Raw genomic sequence first — 19,530 nt, 5'->3', positions numbered from 1 at the left:
AATAAGAAGAGGCAAAAATATCTAATGAATCCTCAGATCTTTCTACCAGGATGCGATTCTACAATATAAGACATAGAAGACACTTAAAATATATCTGCAATTAGTATTTTAGTCAGATCATCTAAGTTTAGACTTCCCTATAGTTTTCAAAATGGTTTTGAAATAAATATACAAGTTTTCTTTTTAAACAATGCACATAGATAAGGTATAGAAAGAATTTCTAAGAAGCTGGGCAAGAGGAAATAGATCTGACAATTAGAATATTGAAAATTTTAAGCATGTTTATACCCTTGGACTTAGTAATCCTATTCCTAGAAATTTATCTTAAGGAAATAATTTAAGCGAAGAAAAAAAATACATGTATGATTATGTTTATTGCAGCATTATCTATAAAATGAAAAAATCGTAACAGGAATGAATTAAGCAGATTATGGGAGATAAATGTGACAAAATACTATGCAGTCATTAAAAAGTATCATTATGAATACTCTATTACTAAGACCGTGAAATGTTTGCTGTAACATGAGAAATTATTTAGGCTGTAATTCAAATACAGCACCAGGAAAAAACTTAGATTATCCTGCCTGCTACCTTTCTTGTACAGAAGAGATTATTTGAAGCCTATGTTCTTACTTAGGGTTTCTAGAACATAGATCTTTTAACTCTACACAGCTCACTTTCCTGGTTTACATTGCAGGAAAATGAGGAGTAGCCATAAAGAAAAGGCTAGTGAAACAGGAAGAGTCCTGTACTAGGAGGCAGAAGACCAGATTTTGGTTCCCTCTTAATTGTTTAAACTGCCTGGTGATCTTAAGCAAGGCACTCGTTACACACTGAGTACTAAGTGCCTCAGCCATTGCATGGGAATATCCTGTCAGCCAGCAGGCAGGGACCAGAAGAGATGCTCTGGTGAAGAAATATTGTTGATGATGTACTGCCAGAAAATAACAAAAAAATCCAGTGCTGCTAGAGATGTGGGAAGTTAAGGAGAAAGGACAGTAGGATTTCATATGGAGAATGAATCTGTGTGTAAATCTTTGTAACTTTTAGGCCACTGATATGGCATATGAGAATAGTTGTTTTCTAAAATTTTATAGCAAAACATTTGAATTATCCTAGATAGAGTGCCTCTTTATTGAATAACACTGTCCATTCTTACTTTTAGGCTATTTAACAAATTCTTACTGAGTGATTATTTAACTGCTATTTTACTTATTGAACTAACTTTATGCTGCTGCCATAGAAAGCACAAAGATAAATCACCTCATAGGCTGTGCCCTTGAGGGGCTTACAGATTGGATAAAGTATGATGGTCCTGCAGATATAATATGAACATAAGTATTTTAATATCAAGTACAAGGTATCAATACACTTTTAGGTGCTGTCAACCATTTTCTCAGGGTTAAAATCTACTAGGAGATGGAAGACAGGGACAGAAGGCAAGATGAATTACAATTACAATTAGCCATGAAATTAGCTACAATTAGTCATGAAAACAGAGAGAGTACTATGGGAGGCCACAGGGAGAAAAACCAACTGCATCAGGCAGTACTATTCAAGACTTGGCCACCATGCAGAAAACACTGGCCTAGGAATCTAACACACAGGCTCATGTCTACCTCCATTACTGAACATCACGTAAGGCAAACGTAAGTGGCAAAACAATGATGTCTCAGAGGGATCTGAAAATAGTCAATATAGTTATAGAAAATCGTTAAGTATTTTGAAGTAAGAGGTAAGAGTGGAAATGGAGGAACAAGTTATATCCTGGAGCCATGGTCCCTCATTTTTTTAAAATGTAAGCAGAGTGTTAACATCAGAATCTGCTGCTTGGATAAAGAACTCTGGGGAAAGCATGGAAGAGGTGGCCTGGGGCTTGGGAGGCCTGGTAGGAAGACTCTTGCAGCAGCCCAGGAAACCAAATAAAGCTCCAAATGCCTCTGGTAATAGAGTTAGAGAGGAGGAGTGTGAAATTAGAAATGTTTTAGAAACAGCATTGACAGAGCTTAGTAACCAATATGGAAGTGGGGAGCAAAATGACTCCCAAGGTGCGGCGTAAGATGCAGGCTGGTGGGACAGTAGGTCAGTAGAGGTAGTCCCTGACATAGAAACAAAGCACCTTTGGAAAACACCGTGCCCAGGTTTCTACCACAATCCTCCAGTCCTGCTGCCTTGCCCAGGAAGCTGTCGTGAAACTATTGTTGTCTACTCTGAACTCATGGGAAGAGAACACACCAAGCTTTGCTAGATGGAAGAAATAGTATCACCTGCCCTACGTAGAGGTAACTTAGCAAGTCAATAGTTTAAAATAAGACCCTGATTTTCTATGTAGAGAAGACTTCTGGGAAAGTCAAAGAGTGGGGTTTGGTGGAGGCAGCAAGAAAGCAGCCCTTGTTTCACTCTTGCCAATACATCACAGTAGTAATATTTTTTGGTTTTATCTAGTAGTATTGAAGTTAAAATCAATATCCTGGTTAATTTTAGAATCCACATACACATAGTTTTGCTTCACAAAGATAAAATAATTCTGGCTGTCCAAATGTTTCATAAGCACTTACTGTTGAAAGCTCCAGCAGCATGAAGGCCAAGGTCAAAGAGCTGTGAAGGAAGGAATCCTGAAGAATGAGCAAGAGGCTCAGACCCCACAGCAGGCTCCTGCAACATGAAGCTTGTGCCGGGGCTCCCAAAGGCAGTCTGGCATTCTTGGGAAAATTCACCAGTACTTGAAGAACCAGGACTTAGGAGGTTGTTGAGAAATGAGAATTCCTTCTCAAAATCATCTTCCAGTGAATCTATGGGTAAATCTTTTGCAACTGTTGAGTGAAAATAAAAATAGAATGGCTTTTTTTCTTTTTAAAGAAATGAGAGTAGGACATAGGGCAAATCAAAGTTGTTTCACTGTTCTCACACATTAACATAATTTTTAAAAATTTTAACATTTTATTTTTATAAAGATTTTATTTATTTATTTATTTTTATAATAGCACTTAGTTTCTTTTTCAGATTTATTTATTTATGATAGACACAAAAAGAGAGAGAGAGAGGGAGAGGCAGAGACACAGGCAGAGGGAGAAGCAGGCTCCATGCCAGAAGCCCGACGCGGGACTCGATCCCACGACTCCAGGATCGTGCCCCGGGCCACAGGAGGCTGGCCAAACCGCTGAGCCACCCAGGGATCCCAGATTTTATTTATTTATTTGAAAGAGAGCAAGTGAGAGAGAGAACACAAGCAGGGGGAGTGGCAGAGGGAGAAGCAGCCTCCCGGCTGAGCAGGGAGCCTGATGTGGGGCTTGATCCCAAGACCCCGGGATCATGACCTGAAAGCTGAAGGCAAATGCTTATTAACTGAGCCAACAAGTGCCCCTAAACATAATTTATAATGAACAATTAAATTGATTGGAAGTTTATGAGAAATTATTTCTAATTGAGTAGGCCATAGATCAAAATGACCACATTTTACCATGAAGACAGAACAGTTATGAATATCTAAGTGTGAAATAATGAAACACCCACCTATGAAAGGCAGAAACTACAGGGAATGCAAAGACAAACAGAAACTAATGACAGTAGACTTTAATATACCACTCTCAGTAAAAAATAGTAGCTTTTAATATATCACTCTCAGTAAAAACTAGGCCAAAAAGACAAAAGATCTAAAATATCTAAAAAGCATAATCAGGGCAGCCCCAGTGGCACAGCAGTTTGGCGCGGACTGCAGCCCAGGGCATGATCCTGGAGACCCGGAATGGAGTCCCATGTCAGGCTCCCTGCATGGACCCTGCTTCTCCCTCTGCCTGCTTCTCCCTCTGCCTGTGTCTCTGCCCCCACCCCCTGCTCTCTCTGTCTCTGTGTCTCATGAATAAATAAAATCTTAAAAAAAAAAAGCATAATCAACAAGAGTTATTTTGAATATATACAAAACCTATTAGAAAACATACTTTTTCTCAAGCATACATTGAAAATTCACAAAAATTATACTAACGTACACACATAAAAATCAGTGAGTTTCTTAAGGTAGAAACATTACAGACAACATGCTCTGATTATGCCATAAAATGAAATAATTTAAAAATGAAACAAAAAAAAAGGTTTTTCAACTGTTGTTGAAAGAGGAATGGAATTTTTGAAATATAATGATAAAGAAGGCATTTCATAGTATAATCCATGGGATACTTAAATAGCAATAAACAGAAAAAAAAAATCCTAAACACCTTTATTGATAAAAATGAAAAAGGCTTCCAGCATGATAGAGTGAGGACATCTATGGACATGCACACCAGTTTTTAAATAACTGATGAAAATTGTTTAAAAAACAACCATAAAGTCTCTAGAAATTGTTGCAAGGACACACATGAGGAAACATTTGTTCAAGACAATCTATTAAAATTCAGATTCTGGTATTTGAACTAGGAATCACTCCCTTCCTACTCGCCTCCCAATTCAGCACAATGGAAATTCCCCTCTAGCCCTGTGTGCTGAAAAGGCTGAAAATATAAGGCTCTCTTCTTCTCCCAGCTCTCAGCCAGTTCTGTTCCCAGGAAGGGCAGGATGTCAGTATTTCCTGTCCTGTCCTCAGTTACTTGTTGGCTAAGTCTGGGCAGTGCAGTCAAAAGGTGCAAGTTCCCATTTCCCAACCAGATCACAAGACCACAGTCATAAAATGGAGACTGATTCGGGTGTGGCATGCTGAGAATACAGGGGCCCTGGGTCACTTGATTCTGCTCATAACTTGGTAGTTTCATTCAGTAAGAGGCAAGCCAAGAAGACCTAAGACTATCACCTTCCTCACTTCACACTCCGCTCTTAGAGCAAGGATCTCACACAGAAATATGTCACCGTTTCCACCTAGAGATAAAACCCTGACTCAGAGATTTTGCTTAGAGGGAGAAGCTGATTATCAAGTAGATAGCTGCAAATACTTCCCAAAGAATTGACTTCATTTGCAACAGTGTGTGGGGAAATTCCTAACTCAAAAAAAATTCCTGGGATCCCTGGGTGGTGCAGCGGTTTGGCGCCTGCCTTTGGCCCAGGGCGCGATCCTGGAGACCCGGGATCGAATCCCACATCAGGCTCCGGGTGCATGGAGCCTGCTTCTCCCTCTGCCTATGTCTCTGCCTCTCTCTCTTTCTGTCTGTGACTATCATAAATAAATAAAATTTAAAAAAAAATTCCTAAACAAAGCCCTACAGAAGGGGAGCCGGGTGGGGGGATGGGGTGACTGGGTGATGCGCACTAAGGAGAGCACTAGATGGGATGAGCACTGAGTATTATACGATATGTTGGCAAATTGAATTTAAATAAAATATTTAAATTTTTTAAAAAAGAGAATTTCAAGCCTAAGGATGCTCTTTAAAACAGGGAAGGTTGTGGTGAAGAGCAACTGGGAAGAGACCAGTAGAGTCATTGGACATATAAGTTAAATTGTGGGCCAACTAGTTTGACTGAAAAAGCCAGGGGGGCGGGGGGGGGGGGGGGCAGCCCGGATGGCTCAGTGATTTAGCACCGCCTTCAGCCCAGGGTGTGATCCTGGAGACGGAGATTGAGTCCCACATCAGGCTCCCTGCATGGAGCTTGCTTCTTCCTCTGCCTGTGTCTCTGCCTCTCTGTGCCCCCACCCCCTTTCGCTATGTCTCTCATGAATAAAAAAATAGAATCTTAAAAAAAAAAAAAGCCAGTAGGGAAGAAGAGCCTGCTTAGGTAGGGTAAGAACAAATCTCAAACACTGACCTTGGGAAATGTCCTCTCAAAGGTGTCCAAATTTTACTGGTTTTGTCTATAGAACAATTTACGATCCAGAGCATTCTTAAAAATAATGAAGAAATCTGCTGAAATTAGTGGAATTTAACTGGGTGTGATCAGGGAAAGAGACTGTCAGAGAGAGAGCCCTTCCAAAACAACTGTCATCCTAGGGTGACTGTGGGTATACATAAGTCTGTATCCCATAAGGAGTTATACTGTTGGGGGCTGAAGGAAGGGTAGGGTAGGGAATAGACTCCACTGAAATAATCCAGCCTGTCAGTAAACAAATAAAGCAAACAAATAATAGCAAGCCCCAGAGGGGAGGACCAGTAACCAAAGTTGCTAAAATGTATCATCTAGGGATCCCTGGGTGGCTCAGCGGTTCAGCAACTGCCTTCCGCCTGGGGCGTGATCCTGGAGACCTGGAATCGAGTCCCATGTCGGGCTCTCTGCATGGAGCCTGCTTCTCCCTCTGCCTGTGTCTCTGCCTCTCTCTCCACCTCTCTATCTCATGAATAAATAAATAAAATATTAAAAAAATAATAAATAAAATGTATCATCTAAAATGTACAGTTTCCAACAAAAACATGGTAGGCCAAAACAAACAAACAACAAACAGGAAAGTATGACATACAATGGCAAGAAGGCAGGCAACACAAACTGCCTGTGAGAGAAAACTGAATTATTAGATTTAACAGACAAAACCTTGAAAGTAACACTTATAAATATATTCAAAGAACTAAAAGATAATATGATTAAAGGAAATGAAGTGATTTGATAGGTATGTTAATTAAATTACATGGAGAGAATCCTTTCACAGAGTATACATATATCAGTACACTTTAGCAATCTTACAATTTTATTTATCAATTATGCCTCAATAAACCTGAAAAATTGTTAAAGCAATCTTAAAAAAGCAAAGGAAGGTGTGATGATAATGTTGCATCAAATAGAGAATATCAACAGAGTCCAAAATTATTAAAAAAGAACCATATGGAAATTCTGAAATTGGAAAGCATAATAAATGAAAAATCCACTAGAGAGGATCACCAGTAGATCTGAACTAGTGTAAGAGAGAATTAGCTAACTTTAAGATAGACTGACTGAGATTTTACAACCTAAAGAACTGAGAGAAGAAAAAAGAATAATAAAAAAAAAATGCACGGTATCTCAGTGAAATGGTGGGTCAACATCAAAAGTACCAGTATACGCACAATAACAGTCTCAAAAGGGTGGGAGGGGGAGAATGTGAAGAAATAATGGATAATCTCCAAATTTGTTGAAAACATCAATATACTCTCAATGTATAGAGATCCATATCTACATACACCACAGGCAAACCACTAAAAGCAGAGATAAAAAGCAAATCTTCACATCCATAGATTGGAAGAGTCAATATTGTCCAGATAGCAATTAACTCCAAAACTGATGTATGAATTCAATACAATACCTATCAAAATCCCAGTAGGCTTTTTTGGATAGAAGTTGACAAGATGATTGTAAAATTTATATGGAAATGTAAAGGAGTTAGAAGAGCTAAAACAATTTTGGAAAAAGAACAATGCTGTGGGATTTACACTACCTATTTTTAAAATTCAGTATAAAGCGACAGAAATCAAGATAGTATGGTACTGGCTAAAGATAGGCATACAGATCAGTGGAATAAAAACTAAAATCCAGAAACATAACCTTAACTTTTTTATTTTTTTCTGGTCACTTGATTTTAACAAAAATGCCAAGAAAATTCAAAGGAGAAAGGAATGTCCTTTCAATAAATGGCACTGGAACAACTGGATGTGCATATGCAAGAAACAAAAACAAAAATTAAAACTAAAAAAACTTACCTACCTCACACCATACATACCAATTAACTCAAAATGATCATAGTCCTACATAAAAAGCTAAAATTAAAAACTTCAGGAGATCCCTTGGTAGCTCAGCAGTTTATCACCTGCCTTTGGCTCAGGGTATGATCCTGGAGTCCAGGGACCGAGTCCCACATTGAGCTCCCTGCATGGAGCCTGCTTCTCCCTCTGCTTGTGTCTCTACTTCTCTCTCTCTCTCTCTCTCTCTCTCTCTCTCTGTCTCTCATGAATAAATAAATATCTTTAAATAAATAAATTAATTAATTAATTAAAAACTTCACAAATACATAGGAGAAAATCTTTGAGACCTATAGGTAGGGAGGGTTTCTAGATCTGATACCAAAAGAACAATCCATAGAAGAAAAAAACAATGGTAAGTTGAAATTCATAAAATTTTTAAAATTCTGTGTTTCAAGAGGCAAAAATCAAGAAAATAAGATGACTAGGATAAAATATTTATAATTCATATGTCTGACAAAGAACTTGTACCAAGAATAAAGAAATCTTAAAATCTAATTATAAGATCAATAACCCAATTAAAAAATAGACAAATCATAGATTTGTCAACAAGGAAGATATATGAATAGCCAATAAACACAGGAAATAATAGTCAACATCATAAATCACTGGAGAAATCCAAATTAAAGCCACAAATTAAAACCACTAAAATATACATGTTAAAAAGACAATACCAAATGCTGACAAAGATATGGAAGACTAGACACCTCATTCTTTGCTAATGGGAATGAAATGGTAGTAGAGCCATTTTGAAAAACAATTTGGCAATTCCTTAAAAAGTAAACTCAAATTTACCCTATATATAACTTAGCAATTCCACTCCTAGGAATCTAACCAAGAAAAGTGAAATCTTATGTCCATATTGGAGAAGTATTGAATGTTCATAACAACGTTATAATAGCCAAAACCCAAAAACAATCCAAACATCCATCTACCAGTAAATGGATAAATATAATGTGGTATATCCATACAATGGAATACACATTCATGAATAAAAAGTAATGAACCACAGTTAGCAAAATGTGCCGTATACATACAATGTAATATTATTCAGCCCTGTAAAGGAAGAATATTCTGCAATATGTCACAATATGGATGAACCTTGAGGATGTTATACTAAGCAAAATAAGCCAGTCACAAAAAAACAAATACTTCATGATTCCATAGAGATGAGGTAATTGGCGTAGTCAAAATCATAGAGATAGAAGAATGTTGGCTGTCAGGGACTGGGCAGAGGTGGGGGAATGGGGAATTATTGTTTAATGGATACAGACTTTCAGTTTTATAATGAAAAAAGTTACAAAGTTGGATGGTGGTGATGGTTGCATAATATTATGTATTTAATACCACTGAATTATACGCTTGAAACAGGATGCCAAATTTTACATGTATTTTACAATTAAAAAATTAAGAAAAAAAACTAATGAACTGCTATCTGCAACAACATGGATGAATCTAGAAAAACATTAGGCTTAATGGAAGACCTGTAAAGCCAAACACAAAATACTACCTTTTGTATAATTTCAGTCCACGAAAGGGAAATTTATAGAGACAGAAATCAGATTAGTAATCTTCTAGGCCTGAGAGTGAGAGTGAGTACTGTAAACAAGTATGAGAGATTTTGGTGATAGATGCACAACTAACTCTATACATTTACTAAAAATCACTGAATTTTACATTTGTTAATTTACAATTGGTAATTTTTTAAACCTATTTCAATAAAGCTGCTAAAAAGCAGAGAGATTTTATATAAATCATGCAAATAAATCTGATAATCTAGACAAAATGAATAATTTGAGAAAAATAAAATTTACTAAAATTGATCCCAGTACATATAGTAAGTTTAAATAGACCAATTTTCATAGAAAGAAAACACAAAAAGCACCAGGTCTAAATGTTTTCACAGAGAAATCAATAGCAATGCAAAAATAGTAAATAAAACATCATCAAATTAATGCACAATGACAAAGTTGGGTTTATAACTGGAATGCAAAAATGGTGTAATTATCAGGAGACCTAATAATATAGTTCATCATATTAATACATTTAAGAAGAAAAATGAAATAATTGCCTTTGGCTCAGGTCATGATCCTGGGGTCCTGAGGTCAAGGTAAAAAAAATCAGCAAGGTAGCAGCATAGTATAGTAACATGCAAAATATCAATAGCATTTATATACACAAAATAATAACCAGTTAAAAATAGAATGGAGGGGGATCCCTGGCTCAGTGGGTTGGCACCTGTCTTTGGCCCAGGGCATGATCCTGGGGTCCTGCAATTGGGTCCTGCATTGGGCTCCCTGCGTGGAGCCTGCTTTTCCCTCTGCCTGTTTCTCTGCCTCTCTCTCTCTCTGTCTCTCATGAATGGATAAATAAAATCTTTAAATATATATATATATATATATATATATATATATATATATATATATATACTGGAAAAGGGGCACCTGGCTGGCTCAGCTGGTACACAGCATGCAACTCTTGATCTCATGGTCGTGAGCTGGATCCCCATGTTGGGCATAACATAAAGATTACTTAAGAAAAATATACATACATATATATTATACATATATATGTATATGAAAAGAAATACATATATTAAAAGAAAATATTTATAATGGCAACAAAAATATAAAAAGAAATAACAAAAACTGCTCAAAACCTATATGAAAAAAACGATATAAAAGATACACAAGGATGGGCAGCCCCTGTGGCCCAGTGGTTTAGCGCCACCTTCAGCCCAGGGTGTGATCCTGGAGACCTGGGATTGAGTCCCACGTCAGGCTCCCTGCATGGAGCCTGCTTCTCCCTCTGCCTCTCTCTTTCTCTCTCTGTATCTCTCTTCAATAAATAAATAAAATCTTAAAAAAAAAAAAAAGATACACAAGGAAATTTTAACAAATAGAAAAATGTCCCTTGTTTCTAGTTAGGATGTCTCAGCACCATCAAACTGTCAGTTTTCTCATTTAATGTTATCACAATAAGAAGAACAACGAGGGGCACCTGGGTGGCTCAATCATGTAAGCATATGTCTTCAGCTTGGGTCATGATCCCAGGGGATCATGTAGCAGATCATGATCTGCTCAGCTGGGAACCTGTTTCTCTCTCTGCCCCTCCCCCTGCTTATGTTCACCCTCTCTCTAATAAAATCTTTAAAAAAAAAAATAAGAGGAACAATGAGCCTTTCTATAGAGCTAGACAATATTATAGAAAGTTTATATTAAAAAATAAGTGTGCAAGAATAGCTAAGAAAATATTGAGAAGAAAAGGATACTAGCCCTACCAGATATAAAACACAAAAGAAAGTTTCTATAATTAAAACCATGTGGAACTGGTGCATGCAAACATCAATGAAATATAAAGAAAATCCAGAAAGAGACCCAAGTACATATAGAAACCTTATATATGTTTGGAAGCTATCTCAAATTGCTGTGGCAAAGGTAGCATTTTAAAAAAATGATATAAAAGCACAGCCACTTGTGAAATGATAACATTTAATCCACTGCTAATACCATATGGCTAAATAAACTCCAAGTGAATTGGGGATCTAATGTAAAAAATAAAAGTACACAAATGCTAGAAGACAGTATAAATGAACTCTTCTAATCTGGGTTCTTCATAAGGCAAAAAAAAAATCCAATAAAAGAAAAGATTCATAAATTTGGCTACATAAAATTATTTTTTAAATTTACATAGCAAGAAACAACTACATGAAAAGTCAGACAAATGATAATTGATTGGGAAAGATATTCAAGGTAGCATTTACTGATGGTCTACAACTGCTGGAGAGTGAAAGTACAGCACACAGTGAGACAGACACCAGTCTGTCCTACCAGTCCTCACAGTTATACAGAAATGTTTGGACAAAGGTCTGCACATACAAAACAAATAATGACTTCATTTCCATTGTGATGTGCTACAAAATAGAAGTACAGGGCTGCATCCCTGTGTAGAGACCTATACAGGTTTTGTTAAGGAAATAATTATTAAATTAAAACTAAAGAATTTTAAATAACAAATTATCTGTATATATGATGAAATTACAATTTCTTACCATTTTCAGAGTTAGAAAACTGAGGTGCTCCAAACTCTCTTATTTGAAAATGTTTTTCTTTGTGATCTTCGGCTGCTGAAACACAAGCACATAAAGGATAAACTGAACAAGGAGAAATTTAGTATGCTTATTTACTGTTACATTTTATAATAATTCAGCCTAAGTGTTCAATTGGCCAAATCTGTTAATAATACACATAAAGGCGAGATGTAAAAAATTTAAAGAACCATATATAAAAATCACATTTGTGTGTGTAAACATGTATATTTGTGTGCATAGATGGTCCCCTACTTACACAGAGGTCCCCTACACTGGTTTGACTTACAAATTTTTACTTTATAATGATGCAAAAGAGATACACATTCAGCAGAAACTGTACCTCAAATTTTGATGTAGATTTTTTCCTGGGCTAGTGATATGCAATACAATATTCTTCTGTGATGCAGGGCAGCAGCAACAAGCCACAGCTCCTTCTCAGCCATGTGATCATAGATAAGCAACCTTCTGTACCCATAAAACCATTCTGTTTTCAGTTTCAGTGCAGTATTCAATAGATTACATGAGATATTTAATACTTAATTATAAAATAGGCTTTGTGTTAGATCATTTGCCCACCTGCAGACTAATGTAAGTGTTCTGAGCACATTTAAGGTAGGCCAAGTTCTGATGTTCAGTATGTTAGATACATCAAATGAATTTCAAATTATGATAGTTACTTTTTTTTGGTATAGAAGGAATATATATTTTTTATTTTTTGATTTAAAAATTTTATTTTAATTCCAGTATAGCTTACATACAGTGTTATATAGTTTATATTAGTTTCAGATGTTCAACTTATTATTTTCAACTTAGGATGGGTTTATCAGGAGTAACCCCATCTAAAGTTGAGAAAGGGGATCCCTGGGTGGCGCAGTGGTTTAGCGCCTGCCTTTGGCCCAGGGCGTGATCCTGGAGACCCGGGATCGAATCCCACGTCGGGCTCCTGGTGCATGGAGCCTGCTTCTCCCTCTGCCTGCTTCTCCCTCTGCCTGTGTCTCTGCCCCTCTCTCTCTCTCTCTCTCTGTGTGACTATCATAAATAAATAAAAATTTAAAAAAATAAAAAATAAAGTTGAGAAAGATACAATATACATAATTTATATATATATATGTATGTATACACACACAAATAACTTTATAATACCCACAGATATTCAGGGCCTTTGTTAACATCTATATCCCCTTGAAAGTTAAAAGTTTTCACATTCCATGTAAATTGGTACAACTGCTATGGAAAACAGTATGGAGGTCCCCCCCCCCCCCAGATTAAAAATAGAACCACCAAATGATCCAGCAATGCCACTTCTGGGTATTTTATCTGAAAAACAAAAAACAAAAAACAAAACAAAACAAAACAAAAAAACAAAGAAACCCAAAACCACTACCTCAAAGATGTAACCCCACGTTCATTGTATTATTTATAATAACCAAGACTCAGAAACAACTGAAGTGTCCATCAATGGATAAGGAAAATGCAATACACACACACACACACACACACACACACACACACACACACACACTGGAATACTAATCAGCCATCAAAAAAATGAAATCTTGCTGTTTTTCATTTTCAATAACATGGATGGACCTTACAGACATTATGCCATATGAAATAAGACAGAGAAAGACAAATACTGTATTATCTTGCTTCTATGTTGGGTTTAAAGAACAAAAAGACATAAAAACCCAGCTCACAGATAGACCAGACTTGGTGGTTGCCAGAGGTGGTGGGGGTGCAAAATAGGTAAAGGGGTTCAAAAGGTACACACTTCTGGTTATAAAATAAATAATAGGTATGTAATGTGTAGCCCGGTGACTAGTTAATAATATTATATTATATACTGGAATGTTGCTGAATGAGTAAATCTTAAAAAATTCTTATCACGAGAAAAAAATGTTCTAACTATATATGGTGATGGATGTGAACTAGACTTATCGTGGTGATCTTTTCACACTATAATGCAACTATCAAGTCATTATGTTCTAAATCTGAAATTAGCATGTCATTTATACCTCAATTAAATAAAGGTTTTCACATTCAAAAGCCTATCCTTTCCTGGTGGACCTGTGTCTAATTCTGTATTCTCTGGAAGTTCATTTTATATTTTTTTCTGATCTCCATGTCTCTGGCGCATCAGATATTTATGTGCATAGCTGTAAACAGAACAAAAAGTGAGAATAACAGTGATTTCATATGAAGTGAAAAATCCAACATATATGCTTTTTAAAGACAGCATACTTCCCAAAGCTCCCCAGGCAAAATGTTATTTTTGTTTTTCGCTTGTTCTTTTTTTAAGATTTTATTTATTTGAGGGAATGAGCATGAGAGAGAATGTTTATGAGAGACAGAAAGAGTGAGCACAAGCAGGGAGGAGGAGTACAGGGAGAAGCAGACTCCCTGCCAAGCATGGGGACTTGATCTCAGAACCCTGGGGATCATGACCTAAGCCGAAGGCAGACGCTTAACCAACTGAGCCACATAGGTACCCAAAAGGTTGTTTTTTTAAAAAAAATATGTCCAAGTTTGGGGTGTATACTGAGACAAATTATGCCCTATTATTAATGTGGGAGCCATTTTCCCACATAATTCACCTGTACCTCGGCATAAATACACAGACCAGGAAAAAAATTTAATAACCAAAGGAAAAAAAAAAGCCCAAGATTTTCACATCTTCAACTATTATCAAGGACATTTTTAAAAAAACATAATGAAATGTATGTTTCCTACATACAACATGAACAGTGTTGCCATACAGTGAGATGAACGGGTGTAATATGTCTAAAGACAAGGCAGTAATATCCCTACTACACTCTTCTTAAAATTGATGCTCAATTTGGGATACTACAAAAGAAAATGGAAAAGTTAAATCAAATATAATAATCTAAAGAAAGGTATAAGGAACTCAGTGTTATTTAGCTTTAAGATAAGGAGGCAAAAGATAAATTAGGTTCTAAGTTCAAATAGTATAAAGATGGTGAAAAACTACAAAAGATAAAAAAGAAAAAACAGACTCTATCACTAAAGACTTCAGCTGAACTTTGGAAAAATGTAGAAATGGGAAAAGATTCTCTCTGGCCAGAAGGAAGTGAAGAGGAGAATCAGGGTTGGAGGGCAGGAAAGGAATGGGTGACAGTAACACCATGGAAATTTTGGCAAGCTCTAGAATGAGTTTGTGAAATACAGAGGTATTAAAGATCTTTAAGGAAGTGTTGCTGTTTAAGACACAGGGTAACTTCCTTCCCCTCTCTTCCCCAGAAATCTTTAATAATGATCTGCTTTACTCCACATTGCTTTTGGTATGATTTATGTGGGGTTTGGTTTTATTTCCTTTTTTTTTTTTAAGATTTATTATTTCTTTGAAAGAGAGTGAGGACAGCATGTGAGGAGGGGCAGAGGGAGAAGGAGAGAAGCAGACTCCACTATGCATGAAGCCTGACTCAGGGCTCAATCCCACGACTCTGAGAATACAACCTAAGCCAAAATCAAGAGTTGGACACCTAACCAACTGAGCCACCCAGGTGTCCCTGGTTTTATTTCATTTTAATGCTACAGATGTGTATGAGATTGGGATCTACATAGGTATATCAAAAAGAAAGGCTGGCTCAAATGGCATAGTTTATTTCATTATATAAAATACCACTTCAATAAATATCTCAGGAAATAAATGCTTGAAGGCATTCCAAATTACTTACACAAGATAGTTCTAAAAGTAAAATTATTGAATTGAATTCTAGGATGTATGTATTTTTCAGAAACATTATCCCAGTTTCCTCTCCTACAAGTAAGTAGTGATGGTATTTTCTTGGTCTCAGGAACACAGAATATTTTAAAAATGTTCCTATTATTATGACCAATGAATGCTACCTGGAAATATAAGAGACTATATACTCAGAAGCACCCTATCTTACAAAAAAAAAAATACTTGGGCAACCCCGGTGGCTCAGCGGTTTAGCACCGCCTAAAGCCTAGGGCATGATCCTGGAGACCCAGGATGAAGTCCCACATCGGGCTCCCTGCATGGAGCCTGCTTCTCCCTCTGCCTGTGTCTCTGCCTCTCTCTCTCTCTGTGTGTGTCTCTCATGAATAAATAAATAAAATCTTAAAAAAATACTTGCTGAAACTATAAAACAAACTTTTTTTTAAGATTTTATTTATTTATTCATGAGAGACAGAGAGAGAGAGAGAGAGAGAGGCAGAGACACAGGCAGAGGGAGAAGCAGGCACCATGCAGGGAGTCCGATGTGGGACTTGATCCCAGGTCTCCAGGATCATGCCCTGGGCTGAAGGAAGGCTCCAAACCACTGAGCCACTTGGAATCCCTAAAACAAACTTTTAATGCATTGACAGACTTGTTAGGAACAAATGACGTGAGCGGAAACGAGATGTGTGCAACAAAGCAAAGAAGGGCAGATGCCATACCTACACTGCTCTCTGGAGACAAAGCCCTCAGCAAACACAAAGAACCTAAGATGACCCCAGGATTCTCATGTTAAGGAAAGGCCCAGGAACGGAAGTCATAGTAGTCATGAGGCAGAATGTTCCCTGGCTCTAGAAAGAAGTAATATCAACTTATCTAGAGAAAAGTCTTTTAAGCCCCACAGTTAAAGAGCAAACAAATATTAGCTTATAATCAGAAATCACTAAACAAACAAACAAAATAATAATAATAATAATAATTTAAAAAAAAAGAAATCACTAAACAAACAAGCTGATGAGTTACACAAGAAAATTGAGAGAAACCAATAAATAACAAAGTCACCTCTTCAAATATGTATATTTTTAGATAAAGATATGAGTCAAAAGGTGAGAAAGAACTAAAGATTTAAGGATTATAAAAACCAATGAGGCATAGATTTGTAAAAAAAAAAAAAAAACAAATAGGACTCTTAGAAATACAAAACATGGTTGTTGGGGAGGTGGGAAATTCATATAGATTAAACAGTAGGTTTAATGTGAGAAGAGAAAATTAGTGAAAAATAGGTCTGAAGAACCTACATAGAATGCTGCACAGAAGGAAGGGAGATGGAAAATATGAAAGAGAAGATAAAATATATGGAAGATGAATGAAAAGGTCCAACATAAGCTTAATGGAGTTCCACAGAAGAAAATAGAGAAAATGGAGGTGAAGCAATATTGTAAAAGATAATGGTGAAAGTATGCATAAATATCACATAAACAAAAAAGGAAATAATGATTGAGTATCTTCCAGAACTGGTAAAAGACACAGGTACAGGAAATACAACTTATATTATGAAAGATGAAAAAACAAAAAACCTTTCACATTTAGACACATTGTACTGAGACAGCAGGGAATACCAAAAACAAACAGCATATCCTAAAAGCAGCCAGAAATAAAAACCAAATTCACTATAAAGGAACAATAATTAGACTAACAAGATTTTTCAACACCCAGGGAAAACAGAAAACAATAGAACAATATTTACAAAGTGGTGAAAGAAAATACCAACCAACCTAAAGTTGTTACTGAGCAAACTGCCTTTCAAAAATGAGAAATTGGGGGATCCCTGGGTGGCGCAGCGGTTTGGTGCCTGCCTTTGGCCCAGGGCGCGATCCTGGAGACCCAGGATCGAATCCCACGTCGGGCTCCCGGTGCATGGAGCCTGCTTCTCCCTCTGCCTGTCTCTGCCTCTCTCTCTCTCTCTGTGTGACTATCATAAATAAATAAAAAACTTTTAAAAATGAAATAAGGGGATCCCTGGGTGGCTCAGTGGTTTGGTGCCTGCCTTCGGCCCAGGGCGCGATCCTGTAGTCCCGGGATTGAGTCCCAGGTCGGCTCCCGGCGTGGAGCCTGCTTCTCCCTCTGCCTATGTCTCTGCCTCTCTCTCTCTGTCTATCATGAATAAATAAATAAAACCTTTTTTAAAAAATGAAATAAAGTATTTAGGATAAAATTCAAGTGAAACCACCAAAACCAGAAATAAAACATAACTTCGAAGCTAGTACATAGGGAAAGAAAAGGACTAAGAAATCTTTAAAAACAAATGAAAAAACCTTAATCAATCCAAAATAAGGCAAAACAGGGGACAAAAGAATGGGGTAGAAGAACAAAACAAAGAGAAAACAGAAAGTACAGGTCCAAATATAAATCATGACAGTCAATGTAAATGGACTAAACTCATCAAGTAAAAGAAAGACAAACTTACATATGGGGTCTTTAAAAAAAATCCATCTTAATCTTATTTATAAGAGACATAACCTAAATGTTGCGTGCTTTGCAGCAACACGATCAGGGTCCTGAGGGATATAAGAACATGGAAAAGTTGAAAGTAAAAGTGCAGAAAAAGGTATGTAAAGCAAATAGTAACAAAAACAAAATGATTTAAGCTAAGCTAATATCATACAGAGGAAACTATAAGATAGGAATTAATAATAGGGACAGGAGGGGTCATTATATTGATGACAGATTAATTTGCTAAACAGATATAAGAATTCTAAACTGGGGCACCTGGGTGGCTCAGTCAGTTGAGTGTCCAAATCTCTTTCAGCTCAGGTCACAGTCTCAAGGTCATAAGATTGGGGCCTGCCTCAGGTTCTGTGCTTGGAAAGGAGTCTGCTTGAGGTTCTCTCCCTCTCCTTCTCTCCCTCCCCCATTTATGCTCCCCTTCTAAAATAAATAAATAAAATGTTTTTCTAAAAAAGTCCAAACTTATATGCAACCATCACTCCAAAATCCTCAGAGTATATAAATTGAAAAACTACAGGAAGAATGAAAATCCACTTCAATAGCAGAGATTTCAAAACACATTTCTCAATTATTGATACATCAAGTAAATTAAAAATTAATAAAGATATAAAAGATTTAAAAGCAGCACAAATAATTAGCTTGATGTAATAGACATATAGGCTTCTGCTTTCAACAGTTAGAGAACACATATTCTTCTCAAGCACATGGAATATTTAGAAAATTTGTCTACTTCTTAGTCCATAGAGAGTGTCCCAATAATTCAGAGAATCAGTATAGCAAGGATACATTCTCTGACTATAATGAAATTAAATTAAGAAATCAGTGACAAAAAGATTAATTTCAGTACCTCCTTAATTTGGCAATTTCAGAAACATAATTTAAAAATCACTCATGGCCATAGATGACAGAAGATATAATGAAAAGTTTAAAACAATTTAAACCAGATTATAATGAAAATACTATATATTAAAGTCTGTGGACATCTATATAATGGATTAAGCAATAAAAAGGAACTATAAACACAAGTTGATGGATGAATGAACCTCAAAACTGTTATATGAAGTGAAAAAAGTAATGTCCAGAAAAGGACTAGGAGTGAAAATTGGAATTACAGCAAGCGGGTGTGAGGGATCCTATTACTGAAGGGATGAAAGGTTCTGAAATTGACTTACAGAGATAGTTGCAACACTCCAAAGTAACTAAAAATTACTAACTTGTACAACTGAATGAGTTTTATGATATATAAAATATACCCCAATAAAGTTTTTTTTAAAAAACTTGTGAGGGCAGCCCTTGTGGCGCAGCAGTTCAGCACCACCTGTGGCCCAGGGTGTGATCCTGGAGACCCGGGATCGAGTACCGCGTCGGGCTCCCCGCATGGAGACTGCTTCTCCCTCTGCCTGTGTCTCTCCCTCTCTCTCTATGAATAAATAAATAAATCTTAAAAAAATAAAAAAATTAAAAACTTGTGAGATACAGAAAAAGGGCAATTTTAGCCTTAAAAAACTAAAAATAATAGAGGAAAAAAATTAATTAATGAAACAGAAACAAAGATTCAAGAGACAAGTTTAACAAAACCAAAAGTTGATTTGTTGAAGGAAAAAAAATCT

At 36.5% G+C, this 19,530-nt stretch overlaps 1 protein-coding gene across 8 annotated transcripts in view; it reads right to left on the bottom strand.

Moving 5' to 3' along the window:
• ICA1L (islet cell autoantigen 1 like) overlaps positions 1-19,530 on the bottom strand; it is a 74,991-nt gene that overhangs the window by 10,118 nt on the left and 45,343 nt on the right. For 5 of the 8 annotated variants that reach the window (XM_072742052.1, XM_072742051.1, XM_072742046.1 and 2 more), the window contains 2 exons: positions 11,674-11,748; positions 2,559-2,813 (listed from right to left, as the gene is read on the bottom strand). In XM_072742052.1, coding sequence (XP_072598153.1) covers positions 2,559-2,813; positions 11,674-11,748 — 330 coding nt within the window. The remainder of the gene's footprint in view (positions 1-2,558; positions 2,814-11,673; positions 11,749-19,530) is intronic. The other 3 variants (XM_072742048.1, XM_072742047.1, XM_026002523.2) reach the window with 1 other exon arrangement.

The sequence above is a fragment of the Vulpes vulpes genome, chromosome 16 (genome assembly GCF_048418805.1).
Source record: "Vulpes vulpes isolate BD-2025 chromosome 16, VulVul3, whole genome shotgun sequence".
In the NCBI taxonomy this organism is placed as follows: domain Eukaryota; kingdom Metazoa; phylum Chordata; class Mammalia; order Carnivora; family Canidae; genus Vulpes; species Vulpes vulpes.
This window is presented reverse-complemented; position numbering and strand designations above follow the sequence as displayed.